Below are 22,648 nucleotides of genomic sequence, written 5' to 3'. Positions count from 1 at the left end.
AGATATTCCAGTAGAGCCCCAGATCAGAAATAAAGATCTGGAAATATGCATAAGAGGTCCCCTTTAAACCTGCTCTCTGAAATACCACCCAGGTCCTTCTCAGCATCAAAACCCAGCTGCAGCTGATAACACTAATTAAGGGTGAGTTTGATTTAGGTTTGTCATTTAGTGAGTGAGAGTGTTGTGAGTGCTCGATATTAGCAGACTGAAATCAAAGTCAGTTTTTTTATTTTATTAGTTGCAGCTGTGTTATTTGTTGCATGACTTCTTTAAAAAGACTCCTTTCAGTAGCTGTTACAGCTACATAAAGTTAGCATAGTTTCTTCTTTGTTTTTCATGACTGTTAATACTACATCTTACTTTACTCCAGGAAATATGGTGTTACATTATTATCATTATATTAGTTGCATTTGAATTATGGCTCATCAGTGTCATTGCAATATTGTTGAAGCACTGCCTGAAATACTTTTCAAGGTACTCTGGAGTTTCTGACCTCTAGTAGGACAACGGGGCTGTTTTTTATATGAGTGGGTCACTGTTTTGTTTGTTATGCACACATGCACATAAAGATCCAGAGTAAAAATGCAGAATACTTAAAAAATCTGAAAATGTTTGCACTTGTCTGAGTTGGAAAAGTTGGTGTATTGATAAAGCTGAGTGTGACAAAGTGTGATGGTAACAGACTTAATAAAATAAATCATGACATACTTGAAGCACTTAAATGTTCACTGATGTGTCCACTGAAGAGACAAAAAATAGCTGCAGACACTTTTGCCTTTTGGGCTTTTGGTCAAAACTTTGTTGCACATTGATGGAATCCTGCCAATGGTTTCACAATATTCCACTGATCTACAGGTGGCTGTTATGCACCAAGAACACAGCAAGAATGATTCACTCAATGTGTTCTACTGAGTAACTCTCAATGTAAACTTACAGGTGCCCCTTACTTAACCTGCTGCTGGATTTCCATGTGTCATATAGTTTGTAGTCATTTAATTTAACACAACTGTATTTAGGAACATGTTCCATGTTATTTAATGGAAATGATACAGTATACAGTGATTAACTATTGACTGAATCAGCTGATGTGAGACACTTGTTTACAGAAAACAACAACAACTCCAGAACAGGTTTAGTTTGCTGACACTAGTATAATTTGTATATACAGTATAGTGTTAATTATGATCACCTATTCAGTGTGATTTCTTTTTCAGGTTGTCAGTGTTTGTTTTTTGCCAGCAGATTATATTTATAGTAGAGTGTTATTAGGTTTATGGGACATGGTTCAGTCTCTCCTGTAGTGGTGTGTGGATGTATCACAACAGCATTCCCTGCCGTGGGAGAGGTAAGTATGTAATCAGCATTATTTACACTGGGGGATGTATAAGGAGGATTATACTGCCAAACCACCTTGAAGGGCGCCATTAGTCTGGATTTCAAATGAGTTTCAATGTGCCGTGTCATATTATGTCCTTTAAAAGCATCTTCCAGGGAGAATTCAAAATGGCATGACAAACAGATACATGTCCCTATTCATACTGAATATTTCTCATTCATAACACACACACACACACACACACACACACACACAGGCCAACAGTCATTCAGTAAACCCATGTGAGAACAGAAGTCTGGAGCAAATGTGAGCAGTCCCTAATCTTACTCAGCAGGTTGCAGACAGTGAAATGCACGTCATCGCCTGTAACAGTGGCTGCTGCTGCTGTGTGGAGCAAACAAGCAACAGGTAGCAAAGTCAGAATGTAGTATACAACTCTGTTCTTCTGTGATATGATAAACCATGGCTCTGAAAATAGATTTCTTGTTAGTGTGGTGTTTATTGATTAAATGCTTTTGTACTATGTGCGACAGCTCCACTGTAGCCAACACTTTACACATGAATAAGAATCTACACTGTAGGCTCTACAGTGTAGAGTGTAGACTACAGCACTGTTTAACTTTTAAACAGCACTGCTTAAATTTTGAACAATCCATTCACACTGGATGTTATCTCTGTTATCTCAGGAGAGGAGTGGTGTTGCAATGAGGGAGCTGCCAAACTTAGATCTCTACATGAACTTTTGCCTTACTTGCCTATGATCAGGCTATGAGGACATCGTCTTGTACTCTAATATAAAACTATGACAATCCAGTGTCCAGAATCCAATGTGAATCTTTATGCAAGACCACACAGTCTCTCACTGAGCTCCCACAGCTTCTTAGCTGCAGCATCATCCTTGGCTTTAGCACAGACTTCTCTCACAGTGCAGTTGGAGAAGTAACGTCCGCTGAGAGGTTCAATGCCCTCCTGGATAGCACAGTGCAGAGTGGTCTGGGATCCCTGGATGGTGTTTTTGAGGAAAAAGGCAGTCAGGAATTTCAGGAGGGGGTCCTTTACGAAGTTAGCCTTCCTGGTCAGCTCAGTCTTGATGACCCCTGCAGAAAATAAAATAAAAGTGGTAATGTTTTCCTAACCTTAACCAAGTGCTTTTATTTTCCTATACTACCATTCAACGATTAGACACACCCCAAATCCACAAACCTTTTCAGCTTGATATAGAATTTAAAAAATCACATCACATAAAAATTCCAAAATATATTGTCAAGACTGTATTCCCTGTCTCTTAACTCAAGTTGCATGGCAACATGCTCTGACTACTGACCTGGATGGAGGCAGTAGCAGGTGACCTTGGTTCCCTGCAGTCTTTGGGCCAGCTCATGTGTGAAGAGGACGTTGCACAGCTTGCTATCAGAGTAGACCTGTAGAACCTCCATGCCTGACGTCCCCAGTCCTAGAGCTTTGTGAGTGTTCAGGCAGTCAAAGTCAATTTTTCCCATGTTATGTGCCGCTGATGACACATTGATCACCCGGCTTGGTCCGCACTCCTTCAGCCGGTCCAACAACAGGTTGGTTAATAGGAAGTGGCCAATGTGGTTGACGCCAAACATCATTCCCAGTCCGTCCTCTGTCCAACCCTGCAGGTAAATACCTGTGATGGACATGGAGCACCTTTAATCCTATTGTCAGAAACAATCACATGTTGCCTGTCCTCCAGCACACATAAACTGAGATTCTGCCTCTATGATTCCCTTCACAGAAAACTGACTCAACACATCACATTCCTCAAGGTCCAAAATCATCAAAATGCTAAATATTATACCTCCAAGCACAGTCAAGGCATAGTTTCATAGTTATTACAACTTAGGTCTAGGTGCTTTAATATGCTTGGAGCTAGACATGTTTGACAACTTTTTAATAGCAGATATCGCTTTGCCCATTTTAGATATAATTTAGTTAGACTTAGATATTTTGTCATCAAGTGTAATAATAAGTTTGGTTTCTGTAACCAGCTCTACAGGGTTACTCTGAATTGTGAGATGCAATTTATGTTTTTTATATATGCTTATTACATAAAATATCAGGCTGCAATGAACATCCTTACCTGCATTGTTGATGAGGATGTCCAGTCTGGGTTCAGTCTTCAGGAAGGTTTCAGCAAAGCTGCGAACAGACTTGAGACTCCCAAGATCCAACTGCATGAACACCACCTGATTGCTGCCACTCTCCTGTGAGGGATATCAAGCAGCATTTTGACTGATTAAACATATAAAGTAAAATAAAGAAGCACTGAGACATTTTGGCAAATACTCGCTACTTGTTTTTGTGTTCTTTGCAATTATTTTACTAAGGTTGACTTCTATAGATATCAGTGGTCATTCATTCCCAGTATGATGGAGCCTGATGTGGGTACATTTTGCAACAACCAGTACGTATGGAAAAGAGTATCATTCTGTGGTGGTAAATACCAGCTCCTTGGACAGGACCTACTCTTGGTTGAGGAATGACAGTAAATAAGTGTGTTTTAACAAAAGAAACAAAGCATGATAGATTTCTTCTCACCCTCTTGACTTCCATAAGAGCAGCTTCTCCTCTCTGCTTGTTGCGACAAGCCAGAATCACTCTGGCTCCTCTTTTAGCCAAGCCTATGGCTGTGGTCTTCCCAATGCCTTTGTTGCTGCCTGGAGGTGAACAGAGGACATAGGTGATATATTTTGTAATTTGCATGAGTAAAATTTGTGGAAACTAGAAATCACTCCAAGCCCATACCTCCACCAAGGCTTCACAACCTTCTAAATTTGCTATTTGAACAATAGCAACATTAAGTTTTTATCTATTTTCAAATTATTTTAACAGGAAGATCAACTCGAATACATTATTATCTTTAAATGAGGACCTCCTCAAAAGTATATGTCAAAAATATTTTTTTTAAAAAATCTAATGTCATGTTAGGTTTTCTAGGCTGTACTTTTGTCAACTGGCAGATCTTTATGATATATAATACAACGACCTTGAGCCTTAAAGTTTTAGTGACAGAGAAGCAGCACTGGTTCAGTTTCTGTCTGAATGCAACCAAAGTTGAGTGAAAAGATATGAAATGTACTTTATGAGTTGCTTCCTAATGCAAAGTCTCTCAAAAACACTAATTACACTCAGGCCCAACCAATCAGAAGGCTTCCTTTTTTGCCGGAACATCCACTGAATAGCAGTATCTGATTACGTGACCAATAAAAATGAAACCATTCTTTTTTCTTGCTTTTTGTTTACCATGTGATGTGTTGATCAGTTTTTTTTTTTTAGTGCCAGAGCATTTCACAAATGCCAGATTGTGAGTAGCTCTTCCTCTTTGACTCAGTGCACAGCCTACGCCTTGCACAGAGGAACAGAAGCCTTCTGTCCACTAGCTAGCTGCTTTTAATGTAGGTTAAGATAAGAAACATGGTGAAACAAAGCAGTCACAAAAAGACGTCATGAGGAGCAGGAGGAACAGAATTCAGCTCAAGTTCAGTGATCATTCTCAACCCAGACACCTCCTCCTGCACCAGTTTCTCCTCAACAAGTGCTGAGTAGTAATGACACATACGTGGCTGCTAATTCAGCCCTTTAACCGTCAGCAGCAGCATGTGACTGAGAATTTGATTCTCCAACGACAACATCCAAGAACTGACTGAATCATTTGACTATAATGAAATAATTTCAGTGTTCAGCACCAAGCCCGTCATCTCCTGCTGTAATTATCAAAAGTAAGCTCATTTACAATTTAGGACTGCAGTAGCCTATTTCAATATTATTGTTTATTGGGTATAGGTTTTGCTGGGTGTACAATTGGATTTTATGCAGATGTTGCTGCGTCTGCCATCTGTGTGTGTGTGTGTGCATGTATGTGGTTTATGTGGCTGCTGTGTCAGGCTATGGTCAATTTTAATGTTATTGAGCATGTTACCAGTGTACCTCTATCCATACGCTTGATTGATGATGCTCTTGTGTCTGCCAGCTGTGTGTGTGTGTGTGAATATGTGGCCCCCATGCCAGGCTATGCCATCTTGGCGATGTTCATCTTGGTGCCTCTAACATTACCTCTGATGATATACAGTATATATACAGGCTTGTATGATCAAACTGTGGTGCGTTCAGGTAAGTATAGTTGTAATGGTCTTGGACGGGCTAGACCCACCTGATTTTCTCTGTGCCCACCCACACTGTGAGATCTGCCTACAGTACTGGATTGTACAGCACACACAGAAAACAGTTAGTGGATATAACACAGCAGTAAACAAACCTTGACTTACCAGTTACAATCACAGTTTTGCCATGCAGCTTTACTTTGCTTGTGTACCGCTTCCCCTTTACCACAACATGGCGGTAAATGTAAGCAGCTCCTACGACGACACCCACAACCAGCAGGAGGGTAGACATTGTTCCAATCTCCAGTCTGACTTCACACCAGACTGACTTCACTGAGGAAATCAGACAAACTTATGCTTTGAGCCTCAAACATTCAAACATACAAACCCCTCCCTTTCCTGGCTGGGCGTGACAACGTTCCCTCTGTTACAGCAGAGTTAAAGGACTGGGATTCATAAAGCAACAGACCATGTGTCTAATGATTACAGGTCAGACATGTTTATTTAAGCAAATGAAGATCATCTGTTTCAATTTTGACCAACTTTTGACAGGAAAGTTGACAGTGAAATCACATTTTCACACTGGTTAATCAACTTGGACACTATCAAAGGCTGAATTAAAATAACGGGATGAACTCTTGTCCTCCTCTCCCTCCCATCCAAAATAATCCAATAGGACAGTAGCACCACCTGCAGACCTGCAGATTCTGTGTCTAATAGTCTTTTTTGGTTTTCCCTTTTATACTGCATTTCTGCTTCGTTTCTAGTCATTTATTTCTTGATGTATAACTTTTTCAACAGCACACACCTCTACCGTGCTAGTGATTGGCCCACAGCTTAATTGATTGTTTAATTGGTTTGCATTTTTTATCTGACTTTTGATTGGACTTTAATTGAAAGAAGCTCATGCTTCTATGAACAAAAATTATGTCATTGGGCCTATCGGGCATGTGTGGCGCTCTTTTGGTGTTCAATAGTGATATATTGATTGTCCTAAAGGATGTAGTTTCGCAACAAATCTGATTTATCTGATTTTTATCACCACCACAGGAGGACACGCTGTCTGGCATTTAACTTCTGGGAAAAGTGTGAGAAACTTGGAGTGATTTAATGCATGATGCAACATGGTTTAAATACAATATTGAAATATTTCAGTAACTATGGGCTGCAATCACTTTTTGGCATGTTACTGGTCGCATTGACCCTTGTAAAAAAAAAAAAGGACTGGGTGGTTTACAGTCTTTAATATAACCCACAAGAGTGAAATAAAGTTCATTTGAAGTTGAAGTGAATTTAAAGTTTCCCACAGTTATTACAGTATGTTGAGTAAAGAGGGTTGAGAAACACGCTGAGATTTCAGATTGTGCTGTAAACACAATTTGTGTAACATTTTTGGGTTGATGACACAAATACACCAAAAACCAAGAGCAGCTAAGGTTGCTCCTATTTTTTTATTTCAATATCTCACAATTAGATCAGTTACTTTTCTTCCACAACCACCATGTGTTACATTTATTAATTCACTGATTTGCCATCTTGCAAATTTCCATGAGTATCTGGCTTAGTGACATCTTTAGCCTAGCTTAGCATGAAAACTGTAAACAGGGTTTAACTGTAATCCAATAACTCTAAAGCTGTCTTATTTACATATTGCATTTGTGAATTTAATCTGTATAGAGATAAAATGAGATATTGTTATTTAACATGCAGTTAGTTTATGCACTAGAGCTGTTTCCACTACATTTATAAAGAGGTAAAACATCCTCAGGGACAGTGTGGACTGGAAAACTCTGAAACTCTTAAGGGTCAGCAAAGAAAGAAAACATCTGTTCATCTTTGGACCGCAGTGGTGGAAAGTAAGTAAGTACATTTTCTCAAGTACTGTACGTAAGAACAATTTTGAGGTACTTGTACTTTACTTGAGTATTTCCATTTTATGCTACTTTATAACTCCTCTACATTTCAGGGGGAAATACTGTACTTTTTACTCCACTACTTTTACATGTAACTTTAGTTACTAGTTACATTTCAGACTTAAATTAATAATACAAAATATGACCAGCAAATAAATTGTGATGTATTATTATAGGTTAAGGTAAGCACTAAACAGCTGAGTAGTTAGTTATTAGTCACTAACAGTATTCAAGAAACAGTAACCTTGTTAGTATGGACCAGTGTGTTATTTGATTAGCAGACTTGATACTGACTTGTATGTGTGTACAGTTCATGGCTTGTGGTTATAGAAACAATGCAAATGTAACTCATTACCAAGTAATTCAGTCACTGGGAACCAGTTTACTTAGTGCTAAAATGCAGTATATTGTATGAGTGTGTACTGTTGTCTGCCATAGTGTCTTTTTTGATACTTCCACTGGATGGTGCCAGAGTCAGAAATGTACACATATTGGCTTCCTTGTGTAAACTCAATCCCAGCAGAAACTATGAGCACGCTCTGCCTACCAGTGGTAGAAAAGGTGAACAACACTAAGCCTCCAGGCACAGTATGGGTGATGTGATTTTGACATTATGGCAGTTAAAACTGCAGCTCATATTATGACCTGAGACCAAGACAGACTTTGCACACATACATGACAAATGAAATGTTTGTAAAATTAAATAGATTTTCCTGAGCATCACACACATAGAAATTACCCTGAATTATCAAAATTTCAACTATTAGTCACAATATGTTATCAGACACAGAGTTATATGATTTTCCTGTACAGACTCGTGCACAGTTGTGATAAGAGGCAGCAGTGAGGTGGAATGTCATTGTTACATTCTGTGTATGAACATCTATTCAAGTCACATACTGTACATTCAAACACTTTAAATATATAGACATAATTAAACATGTAGACATAAAAAGATACAACAGAATGTAAGAAATAAAAAGCACAATTGATCTTCCTCAACATTTTATGATTAAACTAAATATTCACAATCAATTTAGAGCATTCAGTCACAAATGTTTTGTTCAGTCCAATAAATCTCCATGAAATCAGAAAACTTCAGTCATAATGTGAAAATCAAATGTCCTTTAACCTCAATTCAAATTAAATAAGACAGATAATCTTTACGTGACGCAGGCAATGTGTGAGTTGTGTGTGTGTGGAAATGTGTGAAGTTAACTGTGTCTTTGTCCTTTTAAATCAGAATGAATTCAGTGCAGAATTAGATTGAATTTGGTTGAAGATGAGTGAATCGGTCTGAGGCAGGAGAATATGGGAAGCCTGGAGAGTTGTAAGAACTTAACTTTCTGTAGGTCCAACAGAGACAAAGAGGTCCAAGCAGGTCAAGATTTATTCAGACTCATCCCAGCTGCACATAGTTGACAAGGGAAGTCCAGGAAATTGATCCGGTTCTTGAAACAACTGCCATCTTGTATTTATTTTCTGAACTACTTCTCTTTTTGATGGTGTAGATGTCTCTTTCTGTTGGTATTACTTTAGTAAAGGGCACATAGTGAAGTTTCAGACTTGGACTTACTCAGGACTTCATCGCCAAAACTTGACACTTGCATGACCTACAAATATGACAAAAACTGTTTGACCTCCACATGTTTATCCCATAAAATGGTGAATATATCCTTTTTTTACTCATTGAAGATATTGTAAGAATATTTCAAATAGCATGTCAGATTATTCCTTCTGCTGTAAGAACTGATATTTTGCACATGAACTTGTTTGAAGGCTATTTATTGGACTTAAATTAGACTTTTGATATATGTAGCCGAGATACAGAACACTGAGTTTAAATGTATCAATTAGCTATTCATAGTTTCCCAAACTATAAAAAAATCAGCTGCCTGGTCACTCTGTGACTCTCATTTCAACTGATTATTTTCTCTATTACTCCATTGCTTTATTTTTGAAATAGTTAACAGCACTTCCACTGTCTACGTTTTCCATGCAGTTCCTTTATCATGACCTTTCAGAGTATTAGCAAGAATCCTCACTGGTGCTGTTGACAATCCAAATCCAAAGTCAAACTTAGATCCACACAGGACACAGATCCATTGATTTTGTTCTTAGAAAATCTTTCTGTATTTACACGTTTTGAACAGACAAGCAGGTACAGACAAAGAGTGCTTATATACAGAGCAGCACAAGATGTTAAAATGAGTGCTAAAACAATGTGGTATTTACAGATGGACTACAGCGGAAAGTACAGACTAAGAACAAGTTTTATCACAAAACTTCTGGTACTCTACACAGTATCACAAATTCCATGAGCTGTACAGTTAAAAACCAAAAAATGGTAAATCTACATGAAATCCAATGTTTCTCCAATTGAGAGGCACTGAATTATATATATTTACATAATATATACATATCATAGTGTATAAGCATGTATGTTGTCATACATATATAGCTACCTGTGGTGCAAAAGCAGCAAAAGAAATTAGAATGTATGGAATTCAATACTACAAAATAAAAGGTTTGTGCTAAATGGGCTGACTGACAAAGTAATGTTACACCATACATAACTAATATACTGGCAAAAAGAAAAAGTGAGCGCAGGTAAATAATGCTCGCTCAAAGTCCTAGCGGTCTGAAGTGAACAGAAGGTTGCTGTCAGTCATTCAAAAACAGAAGAGATTGTCAATAATACTTCAAGTTCATGCAAAGATATAAACCATTAAAAATGAAAAAATAAACTTTTCCCTGTTGACCAACCAGCTGTGCAGCTTTCCCTTCATTGTGACTCGGAAGGTGCAAAACAAAAGGAGGGAGGGCGGGACTTCCTGTGCGGGTTATGGAACAGAGTTGGAGTGCAGTGCGGGCACTTGGTGAGAGGGGACAGTCTCAGTGTCGGCCTCGTCCTGGCTGGAGGGGCTGCTGGCTGTGGCAGTGTTGGGAGGAGGTGTGGAGGTGGAGTTGGTGGGGGCGGTGCTGGTAGTGCTGCTGCTGGTGCAACCAGCGGCAGGCGTGGTGGTCTGCTCCTCTTTGGGCTGCTTAGTGGCGAACTCGGTGATGCTGAAGACGAACTGGAGGCAGCCCAACTTGATGTAGCTGCCGTGGTGGAGCAGCGCTGTGCCCTCCCAGCCCGCCCCGCTGCCTCCGATCATGCTGGAGCTGCTAGCCTTGCAGCTGCACGTCAGCTCGGAGCCGCCCTGAGGCTGGCTGCTCATCACTCCGCCAGCTGGCAACAAACCCACCACAGAGCTAGGACCCTCGTCCTCCTCCCGCTTCTTACTGCGACCTGCAGAGAGCGTTTACATGTTTAGAAATCAGGCAGAAAGTTTGCATGATTTATGTTTGTGTGCGTGTTTAATAATAACCCAACTGTCCTCTGCCTGACTCTGTGTCAGAGACTGATTGTCTACTATAATGCACACTGGAGGATTTTAACAGTGTTTTCAATGAGACAGACTCACGGATGATGCCTTGGACTTTAGCCACCAGGCCGCTGGGTGGAGACGGCGAGGCCTTCTCAGAGAAATCACAGGAGTAGAGGACGTTGTCCACCGTGGTGCCGTGCTCGCTGTAGTTGAGCAGCTCATAATGCTTGGTATTCTACACAACACAATCAAACCACGTCCATTAACAACAGTACTGCATGAACTGAACAGGTAAGAGGGGAGTAAATGTAAGCAATACAGCACTTTGAAAGCTCTTACCTCATCATAGAATATACAGGCATGTTTCCCCGATATGTAGTTACAATGACCGTAGTTTGTAAGGCACACGTCCATGTCAGCACCTTTACACAAGAAGTTAGAAAGATGCTCACTTGTAGCAGTAGTACAGCAAAACTAGCAAACACATGAAAATAAGAAAGTGCAAAGATTTTATTTCAAAGAAATTCTACACCACCAGACAACATCACTGTATCATTAATAGACCTACTTTATTTTAGTCTCATGCTGGTCTAAATGCCTTTACTAAGATTGGTCCACTCAGAACTTTGTGGAACTGTTGAAACATGAACATCAGTCCAATCATCAACTGCAGCAACATCAGTTCAACACTAGGGCTATGTTTAGATTTTTTTTTTTTACACTGCTGACAATACAGGACCTTATCTATTTCAGTACCAGTACAAATCATTTTTTTTCGATACCCATCTTTGACAAATACAACCATGTTTTTTCTACAAAACCCTTTTTGTCTTAACAAAAGTTAACTAAAGTTTTCAGGCAAAAATATTTGCCTGAAAAAAAAAAAAACAGTCAAAAAATTGGGAAAAGTTTGGTTTAATTTCAGCATTCAAAAAGAAGTGAAGAGCATTTGGTACTTGACAGTTTTTAGCTGTTTTCAACCAGACATTTCCAGGAACTAAACTCAGGAAACCTAAAGACCCTTCTCTGTATTTGTTTGTGTTCCTACTGCAACTGAAGAACCATGGAGAACAGGCGACTTGGACTGATGACAGAGTGAAAAATGATGCAAAGCAGACGTGCAGAAGTAAAAAGATACTGAAAACTCCATAGTCTGTCTGTAGTAGTGACAATGTGCTATTGATTTAGTGCTTGACCAATCAGCCATGTTTAGAACTGCAAATTCTGCCCTAATTGTTCCATTTGTACTATTACCAGAGCACTGTCTTTTTTTAGCAGCACAGGAACTAAAGCTCAACTCTGCTTCTTGTGGCTGAAACACAAGTGAAGTGCCTGAGTTCCTGAAATGGTTGAATAGCAGCTGAGTCACAGTGATACAGTCAGCGTGTCTCACCAGATCCTATGTATAACGTCCTGTAGCACATGCTGACGGCTCCTCCTTTTCCTGTCAGAGGGTAGAAGACGGCTCGAGCCTGCACCTTCTTCTGACCTGTCAGGAGGAGGGTTGAAGAGTGTGAATATTTTGAAGATAATTATTAGATAAAATAAGACTGAACAGCACTGTCAGGAGTCTTACTGTCAGGGCGGGGTGATGGGGTTTTGGGGGCAGCACTGTTGGCTGGAGGAGGAGGTGGTGGAGGAGGAGGAGGAGGAGGAGGAGGAGGAGGAGTACTGGGTGCTTTGCAGGGGAAGAGCTGCTGGATCCTCTGCCAGGCCAGCAGCTTGATCATCTCTGCATCCAGTTTGTCCAGCTCAATCCCTACACACACACACACACACACACACACACACACACACAATCCCATGAGAAGATTATTATACACTTAAATACAGACTTGACATTTCTGCAGTTCAGTGTCACATCTCACTACTGAGCGGGGACACTTACTCCCATCTTCGTCCATCCCCTCTTTCATGCAGCTGGACAAGTTAGTGAAGGAGGAGAGGGTGCTGGGCAGCAGCGAGTCCATCAGTCCAGGACCAGCCTTGATGTCTGCAGAGGAGAAAAATTAAGGGACAACATGTGGTCAATTAAATGAACTTTACTAACCTTATTTTTATAGTCCCTTTTGATTTGTTTAACTATTTGGGCATGTTTTAAAACTGCAGTAGTCAGCTCCATTCTGTTTCTGTTCTTCTTGTCCTATCACATTGTTGTTTTAATGTGACACTTAGATCTACTGGGAAATTGTTGCCAGTGACCAGAAGAGGGAGCTGTTAGACTTTGGACTGCTAGAAAGTGTCACCAGTAAGGGGTTTTCCATACACATGTGCTGGCTTGGTACGTCACCCCGGTGTGGCAGAGATTTGCATCTACAGCAGGACTACCCACTTGGAGGTGTGTCTTTAACTGATGACGTGCTTGTCTTGAGTCGATGGCGTTTAAAAGCAGCGCTCTCTTTAGCTCTGTTCACTCAAGCCTCCAGGAAGTGTGCTGGACTGTGACTAGTGGTCAAAAGAGTGTCTGTAAATACTGGTGGATACATTTTTTGAGCATCACTACCCTCATGAAATGACTTGTGTCACTATCAGAATTTGATCCATTCAGTCCGATAACATTCAGTCCAGAGGAGCCGCACCATTGAATCATTTTATCCCATTCAAAGTAGTGGAGGGCTAAAACCGAAGTTAGCTGGCTCGTCCCTGAATGATGACGAAGCCCATCTGACGTCACTGCAACGCACTCGGAGGCAGGTCAGGCACGCTTTGATCCCACTTGGGAGCTGGGACATCTTGGGCATGACTCAACGCAACTCGGCGTGTTTAAACCAGTAATGGAAACGCAAGTCAATGTGGCATGGTTTGACTCAGCATGAGCGAAAGTGCCAAGTGGAAAAAGCTACAGGTATTTCAAGTGGAGGGCAGATGAAGTGAGGGAACAAACACTAATGAGGTGCAATAATGACCACTGAGTTGACACCAGTCATAGACTATATTCAATTAGAAAGGTTAAGTCACAACTTAGTTCCAGCATATACATTATCTAACTAAACAATGACCACAGTTCTGCTACAAACTTTGAGATCCTGAAAAGATGCAATATTAGTAGTCACAAACACCATCTTTTCCACACAGTGTAAATGTAATGCTATTCCAACATGTGGAAATACCACCTTACTAGCAGTTCACTTTCACAAATACTTGATGTGTGGCTTAAAAATTGCAGTTTAATAGAATTGTGAAAGTTTAAAACAGGAAGTGCTGCATTAAACTCTCAACACTCAAACTTGGAACTGACCTCTTTGTGACATCTGAGCCACTGGAAGATTGAACGTTTTGGTGAATGTGAGAAATTCTAGTTGAGTACTCAGCTGTGTGTGCAGGATTTACATCTGCTTGCTGATATGCTAAAACTTGAATGTATAATACTAATAACACTTTCAACACCAGTTTGAGTGTCACAACAGATGTAGGTAGACGTGCTGTCTGCATGCTGCGCCGTGTGACCCTGCGATACAGTTCCATTTCATCTGAAGCGCAAGCATACAGATAGTTTGAGGTGGTGATATGGTGGAAGACATAGCCATCTGGTAATTTATCAATTAAGATTACTCAACATGGTCAGGATATGAAGAACATATACAATAACATCTACCATGATAGGAGACTGTATCCATATAAGGCTGCAACTAACAATTATTTGAATTATTGATTCATCTGCTGATTATGTCCTGTCAGAAAATAGTGTAAAATGCTTGTTATAATATCCCACTCTCCTTGCCCAGAGTGATTTCCATATAATCTGCATACTAAAGGACCCGCTGTCCTCTCCGCAGCCTCTGGAATGACTGCAGACCAGCAGGGAGCCTCCAGCAGGTCTGCCTCTCTCTGCCCTTGTTTTTCACATTAAACTGGGCTGAGTTCACATTTATATTTAACAAGCATTACGCAGGTTTGGCAGAGATCTGCTAGAACCATAATGAAAATGTTATTTACAATGCCAAAAATGAAAAGTCACTGTCCTGGCTCCATATGTATCTATAGATTTCTTCCATAAAAGAACTGCACATAGCTTTAACTACTTGCTATAATGATGGGATCTGTCAAAAATGCTGTTAAATTAATCCAATTTTGGCTCTAGTAACTAGTGGCTACTGTAGTAGCACTTTCCATTAAATGATTGGTCGTTTTGCCAGAATAAATATTTTATGCACCATATTAAGCAGCTATTTCTGCGGTGCTTGAGAATATCAGATGAAGCCAACTAGCAGTCCACAGGGTGTGTGAGTGTGTACCTGGAGTTGGTGATGATGATCCCAGCTTTGCTGAGTCATGCTCCTGGTTGCCTTTAGATGGTGTATCTGAGCGGGCACTGCTGGTGATGGAGAAGGAGGGTTTTTCGTCGCTGCTCCTGTGGTTCTGCTGGCCGCTGTGGGGCCATATCGTGGGGGCGGCGGGGCAGTGTTTCTGAGCGCAGGCCTCTGTAGTGCTCTCAGGCTCCTTTTTAACTGTTTCTGTTCCTATATGGTTCACCAGCCCAGAGGCAGCAGCTGAGTCTAGGGTTGTGCTGGGCTTCAGTCTGTGCTGCAGCTCCGTCTGCCTGCAGGACTCTGACGCGCTGTTACAGTCTACAGGTCCGTTGGCTTTGGGAGGCTGACCCTCCTCTGCTAGAGGTCCGTTGGGTTTCCTACAGTTCTGGCAGGGTGTCATGCTGCATTTACAAGCACCCAGCTCTGCTTGGGTGTCCTGTGATAGAGAACCCCCCTGGGGGTCATCAGGTGTACTGCAGGGTTTAGAGCAGGGTTCAGGGGAAGTAGTCCTTCCTAAAGAGGCCTGAGTTTTAATGTCCTCTGATGTTACACAAGATTTAGCACTGGCTTTCTGCTCAGAGTCCCACTCTGCTGACAGTGTTACTGATGACAGCGTGGATGAAGCCTTTTGCTTGGTGGATAGGTGTCGCATGATGCTGCACTGGAGGGCGATGACATCCTGAAGCCACTGTTCAACACAGAAGAACCAAGTTTAACCACAAGCAAACATCAGTTCTTTATCAAACCCTGTCTTATCTGATGGAAAAAATGATGTGATATCAAAGAGCTGATTCATCAGAATTTGATTCTTACAATATTGTGATATGCTGTAACTTACACGGTTAGGTAAGCGTTATGGAGATTTTCACCATCTATCTCTGATATGATATCTTAATTTGAGAAATGTAAACATGTGTTTCAATAAAACCCCTTTTTTCTGTAACAAAAGAGGACAAATTTTCCAATGTTACCACAAACACACACACAGCTGTATTTTGCCTAAATAGTCTTCATTTGGAAAAAAATGGCATTTAAATCAGGAGCAGTCTGATCAGAGAATAAGTCAACATGATTACAAATCTGACCACATTTTTTTCCAGTAGTTATTGATACTCCATGTTCAGTCAATGCCAAAAAAGTACTGTCTGATACAGTCCTATCAGTAACTTGCCAAAATACAAACATTGTGCACAGATGTCAGCTGCTTCAAACAAAATGGACACCAGCTGATGCTGCAGGTGACTTTGATTCAATCTGCCTACCATTTACTACTGTCATCAACTGTAAAAGCTTTTCCTTCCTACCTCCTGCTGCTCAGCCTGTGTGGTGAGGTGCTTTGAGGGCTGGTGTTCAGGAACAGGGCTACAGACCAGCTCCAACTGACGCACCCCTGCAGGAAGCAGCGTGGTGGGAGGATTCCTGTACTGAGACTTGATGGCATCTGGCACCTGAGTCCAAACAGTGATTGTTAGAAATAAAGCCTTCCTTTATGACTTCAACTGAAAATAATCAATTTTTGCTGCCATCATTATGCTACATCCTCCCACTGGGGCAGCCAGTCTACCTTGATGGTCCTCTTGTTGTGCTGGTGAGTGGTGCGCCGGTTGGGTGCGTTCTGCCGATGGACTCTACGTAGGAAGTCCAGCTTGACGGCGTGTTGGGACATTCTGTCCTGGAACTGGTCGAAGAGCTGACAGCGGCTGGAGAGGCTCAGGCTCCTCTGATTCAGCTGTGCAATAGACAGCATTTGAAATTAATCATTCTGTTGCCCCGTGCAAGCTTAAAAAAAAAAAAACAACTTAATTTAGCTCTGAGCCTCTTACCACTAAGTGCTCCACATGGTTTGGACACATCCATTTGCCAGCAGGTAAGGCTGTAAGTGGAGGGTCCAGACAGTCCATATGGAACAGAAGGGGACAATAGTCACACTGGATCAATGGAGCCAACCTGCAACTCCTATGAGAGGAAAAGAAGCACAAGGGGATCAGCACGAGATATGACACATTTCAGACTTGTGTACATCTGTGCATATCATCCCTGAGTACCAACCTGTTGCATGAAAAGCAGACTTTAACTGGTAGAGGGACCAGACCATTGGGATCCAGTTCATGCTGAGGCCTCCTGAATGGCTTCCCTAGTAACTCCTCTTTTCTCCTCCGTTTACTGCTGCCTGGAAATCCAAACAAAACAGAAGACAGACATTTGAGAATCTATCCAACCCAGACATCTGTATGCTGTTCTGTATCACAAACCTGATGTTCAATATATTTCAGGAGATATTTTGTTATCGAAGTGCAGTACTTTGTTCTAAATGTACTTTTGCTTAATGGATTTCTAGTTTGGTTTCTGGTAACCTTTCATCAAGAAGGGCTCAGTATCCCACAAGAGGTTACTAATCACCATTTCTATAAAAACCTATTTGGAGCTTTTACGCTCTTGAAAATAAAATACAAAAGTAAGCCAAGCTGAGATTCATTGGACTCTTAACTGATGAAGTCACTAACTGATGAAAAAATTGGTAATTTGGGAAAATTGGGTCCCTGGCCAGAAAATTTTGAGAAACTCTCTTTTATCCCTTGGTTTGGGCTTTCAACAAAACCAAATATTTACCATCGCTGTTTGGAAATCTTGAATATTTGTAATATCAAACTCAATTGTAGCTATGCTGGAAATATCAAAGTGACATCACATCAACTGTGTTTGACTAGTAATCTGTAGGAAAATATAACAACATGTATCTGTGCTTTAATGTTACATCATGTCTTTTTTTTCTACATTTCTTCAGTCATTTAGATTTTTTTTTCTTCACCATTACATTTTAATGCTTAGTTATATAAATACATTATCATTTGACAACGTTCAGGTAGTCATTCTCGACAGACAGACCTGGCAGTGCAGTGGTGCAGGTGAGCTCGCTGGGCAGCTGGAATTGAGTGGGGTTTCTCTCCATAGCGGCTGCTATTAGCAGCTGAAAGGGCCTCTTGAGGAGGCGTGGTGTTGGAGCAGATACTGTGGCGCTCTCAACCTCTGCGCCCTGAACTTCATCTTCAGGCTCCGCTGCCTCCTCCTCCCCGTCGTTCTGCTCCTCTGAGGGGGTTGGTGTGGATGAAGTGTTGGAGGTGGGCGTGCCGGGCCGGCTGCTCGGTCTGCTGCTGGCCCTGCGGTCCAAGAGGCGTACCTGGGCCACTCGTAGACCGGGCCCTGCTGCTCCTGCTCCCGGAGGCAGGCCGTCGAGCCGCAGTGGGCCAGCATTAAGCTCCAGCTCCACAGCTGGGGACGCAGATCGCTTGGAGGAGGACCTTTCCAGTAGGCCGTTGGTCTGTTCTGACTTCTGTTCTCGCTTCTGACGGCAGGGAACAAAGACCGAAACACAGATTTAACAGTCCATAAAGCATTCAGATACTTCTCTCTACATGTCAACAGTGTCATGGTGAAGGATTGTGTGTGAAAGGCAACAACTGCCACAGACCTTTTTGCGAACATTGCAGCGATGACACATCCATTCCCCTGGGGGAAGCATTTCTTCACTTAGAGGTGGGTTGCTGTGGTAAGAAGATAAAACACATCATCAGTGACCAGGTTGACAATTAATGCAGAATGCAGAATAACGCATGATTTTGCAAGTAAGACCTATCTAGTAGTTTCAAAGAAAACAAACAAATAAAAAAAACATTTATTATCTTATTGGTTACAACCATATTCCCAACAATCCTGTGTTGTTGACAGTGTGCAGTATTTCGAATTATCTTTAAATACATATTCAAAATTATTATTGATTTCAGTTTTTAAGACTATGAGCATTAACAAACCAGTTACAATTCAGCAAGTAAACCCCTGTCTCCATCTAGTGGACTGATTATTGTATTACAATTAGGAAAACGCCTGACAATGATGTGCAAAGTATTCCTTATCTCAATTTCTAAGTTGTTTACATTTGTATTACAATTGCTGCAGTGTGAATTAATTATAACCATGAGAAAAGATTTTAAATGTTCTAATCTACTGTACATGACAACAATAATTAGACATTCTCCAGTCATATCCACAGAAAATTTCACCATCATTTCCAAGTAAAACATGGTCAGACAAAATAAAAATTTGAAAAATGTTGTTTTGGTAAAAACAAACATGAGCCAAGTGCCTGACAGAACAACAATAAATCCAGGGGGGCAATGTCATGACTGCTGTATAATGGGCAGGACACACCTGAAGCCAGGACTATCATCTACAGCCTAAAACCTCACAAGCAAGGATTATCATAAGTTGCCCTGTGCAATACTACATTCAAGATAATACACACTAATATAACACTGCAGAAAGTCCCCCCCACTCCAATATGCAGTGATATGAGAGAACTACAAATTGTGAGGATGAAGCCATTGAAAGGCCTGACCATATATGGAGAAAACGTTTCTGTTTGGTTGTTTCCAAGTGACAGTCTCAACTCAACTCTTCCAAATGCCAAAGTTAAAATAATCACGCGAGCAGATGTGTAACGGGGAGCCATACAAAGCGGCACTGGAGAAACGCTACAATGGGTCGACCTCTAACGTGTCCACAACAAACGCTACCATTCCACTGCTCCATCTCAAAAAATGACAAAACATTTCATCCGTGTTATTCATGAACTCCTTTTTTCCCCAAAGCTGAATTTTAAAGGTTGGTAAGATGGCGGTGGGATAGAAAAAAAGAGCAGGGAGGTCGCCATATTGTAAACAGAGGCAGTCTCGACTCCATTTTTAGCAGCAGCAGCTCCGCTGGCTGCAGCCACGGCAGGAGGGGAGGACCGACTGCAAGCTAACTCTAACCGCCTTCACAGACACGGCTACACTTCCACATTTCTTTTAACCCCTGTACGTCTTACCTATATGCTTGTCATTGATAATAATGAATTAAAGTGAGTTCTCCATAAGCTTTGCAACTACACAACAGCCACAATAAACGAGACACCACATTCCCCACATAGTGAGGACACATAACGGTTAGCTTCTTCAAGTTACTCGACACCTATATAAATTAAATTAACTTAAATGTCCTGTTCTCTTTGTTCACCAGACTATATTCAACGTGTCAATATGTGCTGTTAAATTCAACATATAAGTCATTAACACTGAATTGAAATTCAACTTCACAAAGTGCTACACAAGGCTCACTGCCGCCCTCCTCGGTGCAGTTGTACGTTAGGATACAGTGTGAATATGAGGAGAACACCGATGGTTGAAGTTGAAATTTACGGTTAAATAATGTGTAGCGGATATGTGCATACAATAATGACAGGTCAAATATCTTAAGATTACCAGGTGCGTTCGTTCAACACTATCAATGGCAGAATATGATTCACTGGAGTTAGCATTCAGCATCTTTTCATGCATCTAACGCAAACTCACAGTTGCAGTCCCTTGTCTGCTAAACACACTCAGCATGCAATAATGCGTGCAGGACTTGTCCCCAAACTTACCAGCACTGGAGGTGGAAGGCTGCAGGACAGTGATCACAACACAGCAGATCTCCCCCCTCCCGGCAACTGTCACAGGTGTCGTGGTTGGTGGCCCTGCCGCTCCTCCGGACGTCCCTCACCAACTTCCGACTCCTCTTCTCTACCTCCTCGGACTTCGGGGGCGCCAGCAGTGTTTGGATTTGCTGTAAAAGTTGTTTACACTGTTTAGCATAGAGCCACAGCGGTGCTGTCTGACTGACTGTCTACAGTGTTGAGAAAAATGCAGCTTTGTGCCCGTTGTCCAATTTCATGCTAAGCTTGTGGAGAGCGGTACCGATAACTTGTGGCCTCCATTACCAATCCTAACTAGCAAGTTAGCTAGTCGAGAAATGATTGACAGCAGGCTACGGTGAACTGAAGATAACGGCAATTAATATGATGGGAAAGGCATAAAAACATTTACATTGACGGAATATTTCACTTAATTAAGGCCTTCGGGCTGTGCAACCTCACCTCCATTAAGCCCCCAGAGGTATCCAAATCGTACACAATCGTCGGGGTCTCCATTTTGTCCCACATTCATCCAGGAGCAGACGCTGCAAAAGGAATTTGCGATACAAATGCCCAAAGGGCACACAACGACGGGAGTAAATCCCGCAATAAATGTCTTTTTCCAAATGTTTTGACCAACGGATGGCTGGCCAAGCGATGCTAGTTATCGTTAGCTGGCTAAAGGAGCTAACGACGAAGGCAAGACGTCAACCAGTCAAGGTTGTGAAGCTAGCGGGCTCACTAGCTTGTGTTGTTGCCCAAAAAAAGACCACAAAACTCTACGATAATCGTATATTTAAAACGCTGGTGTATTAGCACCCCTTTTCATGTGCTAATGCCAAGCATACATGCAGTATTTTATATCAAAAGACTGTTGCTGCTAGCTACAAAATCCATCTGCGGCCTAGCTGGCCAGCCATGATTCTTGTTTCTGCTCCTGCAAAAAGGAGGCTTGTAAATGTGCAAACCGCTCCGCTCCCATTGTCAACAGAACATGGAGCCAAAAAATACAGAAGGGATTTCGGCGTGGCGCGGTCCAATGCACGGTTCCCGATAGCGTATGGAATGTATAATCCTCAAATCAGGTATGCTGAGATGCAAATTTGGTTGATGTTATTGTTGTGAAAAAGGCTGTGCATCTACACTGGCTGCTAGCAACATCCTCTACCAGTTGGCGCAACCGCGAACCGCCGGACGCGCATGCGCATTGGAACGGATGTGGATAATGACGGAGACGCACATTCTGTAACAAGGAGCGGATAGATGCTGTACATTGCATCTGGATACTATGCATACTGTGCATTATTATAGTGGACTTCACAATTACACGAATATATTACTATTCCTGCCACAGTCGACTTTTACTAGAATCCACTATACTGTCTGTATACTGCTGTATACTGAGTAATACTGCTGCTTGAATCAATAGCAGGCTGCTACTATTGCTAATGCACGTCGCTGATAGGCTACGTTTACCTAACCTGAACCAGTGATACTGACCACTGTAAACTACTGCTTCTTCTCCACCAGATTTAGTACAACACTTTTTAGTTTACACTTTGGTGTCACTGATCCTGAAATCGAAAATTTTAGCACACTGCTGCATCTCTTGGAAGTGCTAACTGTAATAGGCTACTGACTTTACTACTGCTAGCACAACTGCGACTGTGACTGCAAAATAAATGTTATAACTACAATGACTTGGACTGGTATTATTATTATTACTGCAACTGTTAATAGGCCTATTATTATTCCCACCACTATACTTACTACAAATAGTATAATAGTACTATACTGCCACCAGCCTACTACTACCACCATTAAAAGAAAGTGTGATATAGTGAAATGATTTAATGATCCAATGTGTAAGACAGAAAGCTGGTGAAGGTCTTTGTTTTATTAACAAATAACAATATAACAGAACATACACAACTTTTGAAACAAATACTTTTTCCTTTTTGTTGCTTCTCCTGTACTACCGAAAGGACAAGAACAATTCAGCCAGACAGTAACACAAACAGCAGTGAATATAGTCATATAAATGTGTAAAACAAGAAAGGAGACAAAACACAAAATAGCAACAACAATAAATATAAAAATATATGTTAAAAAAAATTCTTAAAGGTGCACTACATGTCCAGTTTGTCATTATTTGATATCTTGAGC

At 41.2% G+C, this 22,648-nt stretch overlaps 2 protein-coding genes across 2 annotated transcripts; both read right to left on the bottom strand.

Moving 5' to 3' along the window:
* Positions 1-1,097: 1,097 nt before the first annotated feature.
* Positions 1,098-6,362, bottom strand: LOC121898909 (dehydrogenase/reductase SDR family member 13-like). The gene is made up of 5 exons (XM_042414427.1): positions 5,626-6,362; positions 3,899-4,017; positions 3,441-3,564; positions 2,661-2,987; positions 1,098-2,433 (listed from the first exon to the last, which is right to left on the bottom strand). Exons 1-5 carry the CDS (start codon positions 5,750-5,752, stop codon positions 2,174-2,176), a joined length of 957 nt encoding a protein of 318 aa, XP_042270361.1. The 5' UTR covers positions 5,753-6,362; the 3' UTR covers positions 1,098-2,173.
* A 3,120-nt stretch (positions 6,363-9,482) lies between these two features.
* phf12b (PHD finger protein 12b) lies at positions 9,483-22,172 on the bottom strand. Its single transcript, XM_042414759.1, has 15 exons — positions 20,945-22,172; positions 20,453-20,634; positions 18,464-18,536; positions 17,881-18,337; positions 17,044-17,164; positions 16,818-16,950; positions 16,559-16,723; positions 16,299-16,442; positions 14,980-15,682; positions 12,633-12,737; positions 12,321-12,503; positions 12,138-12,233; positions 11,084-11,166; positions 10,841-10,979; positions 9,483-10,665 (listed from the first exon to the last, which is right to left on the bottom strand). The coding sequence occupies exons 1-15, from the start codon at positions 21,008-21,010 to the stop codon at positions 10,217-10,219; spliced, it is 3,099 nt and encodes a 1,032-aa protein (XP_042270693.1). The 5' UTR covers positions 21,011-22,172; the 3' UTR covers positions 9,483-10,216.
* Between the last annotated feature and the right edge of the window lie 476 nt (positions 22,173-22,648).

This window comes from Thunnus maccoyii, chromosome 6 (genome assembly GCF_910596095.1).
Source record: "Thunnus maccoyii chromosome 6, fThuMac1.1, whole genome shotgun sequence".
Lineage (NCBI taxonomy): Eukaryota > Metazoa > Chordata > Actinopteri > Scombriformes > Scombridae > Thunnus > Thunnus maccoyii.
Note: the sequence above shows the minus strand (reverse complement) of the source record. Positions and strands in the feature narration are given on the sequence as shown.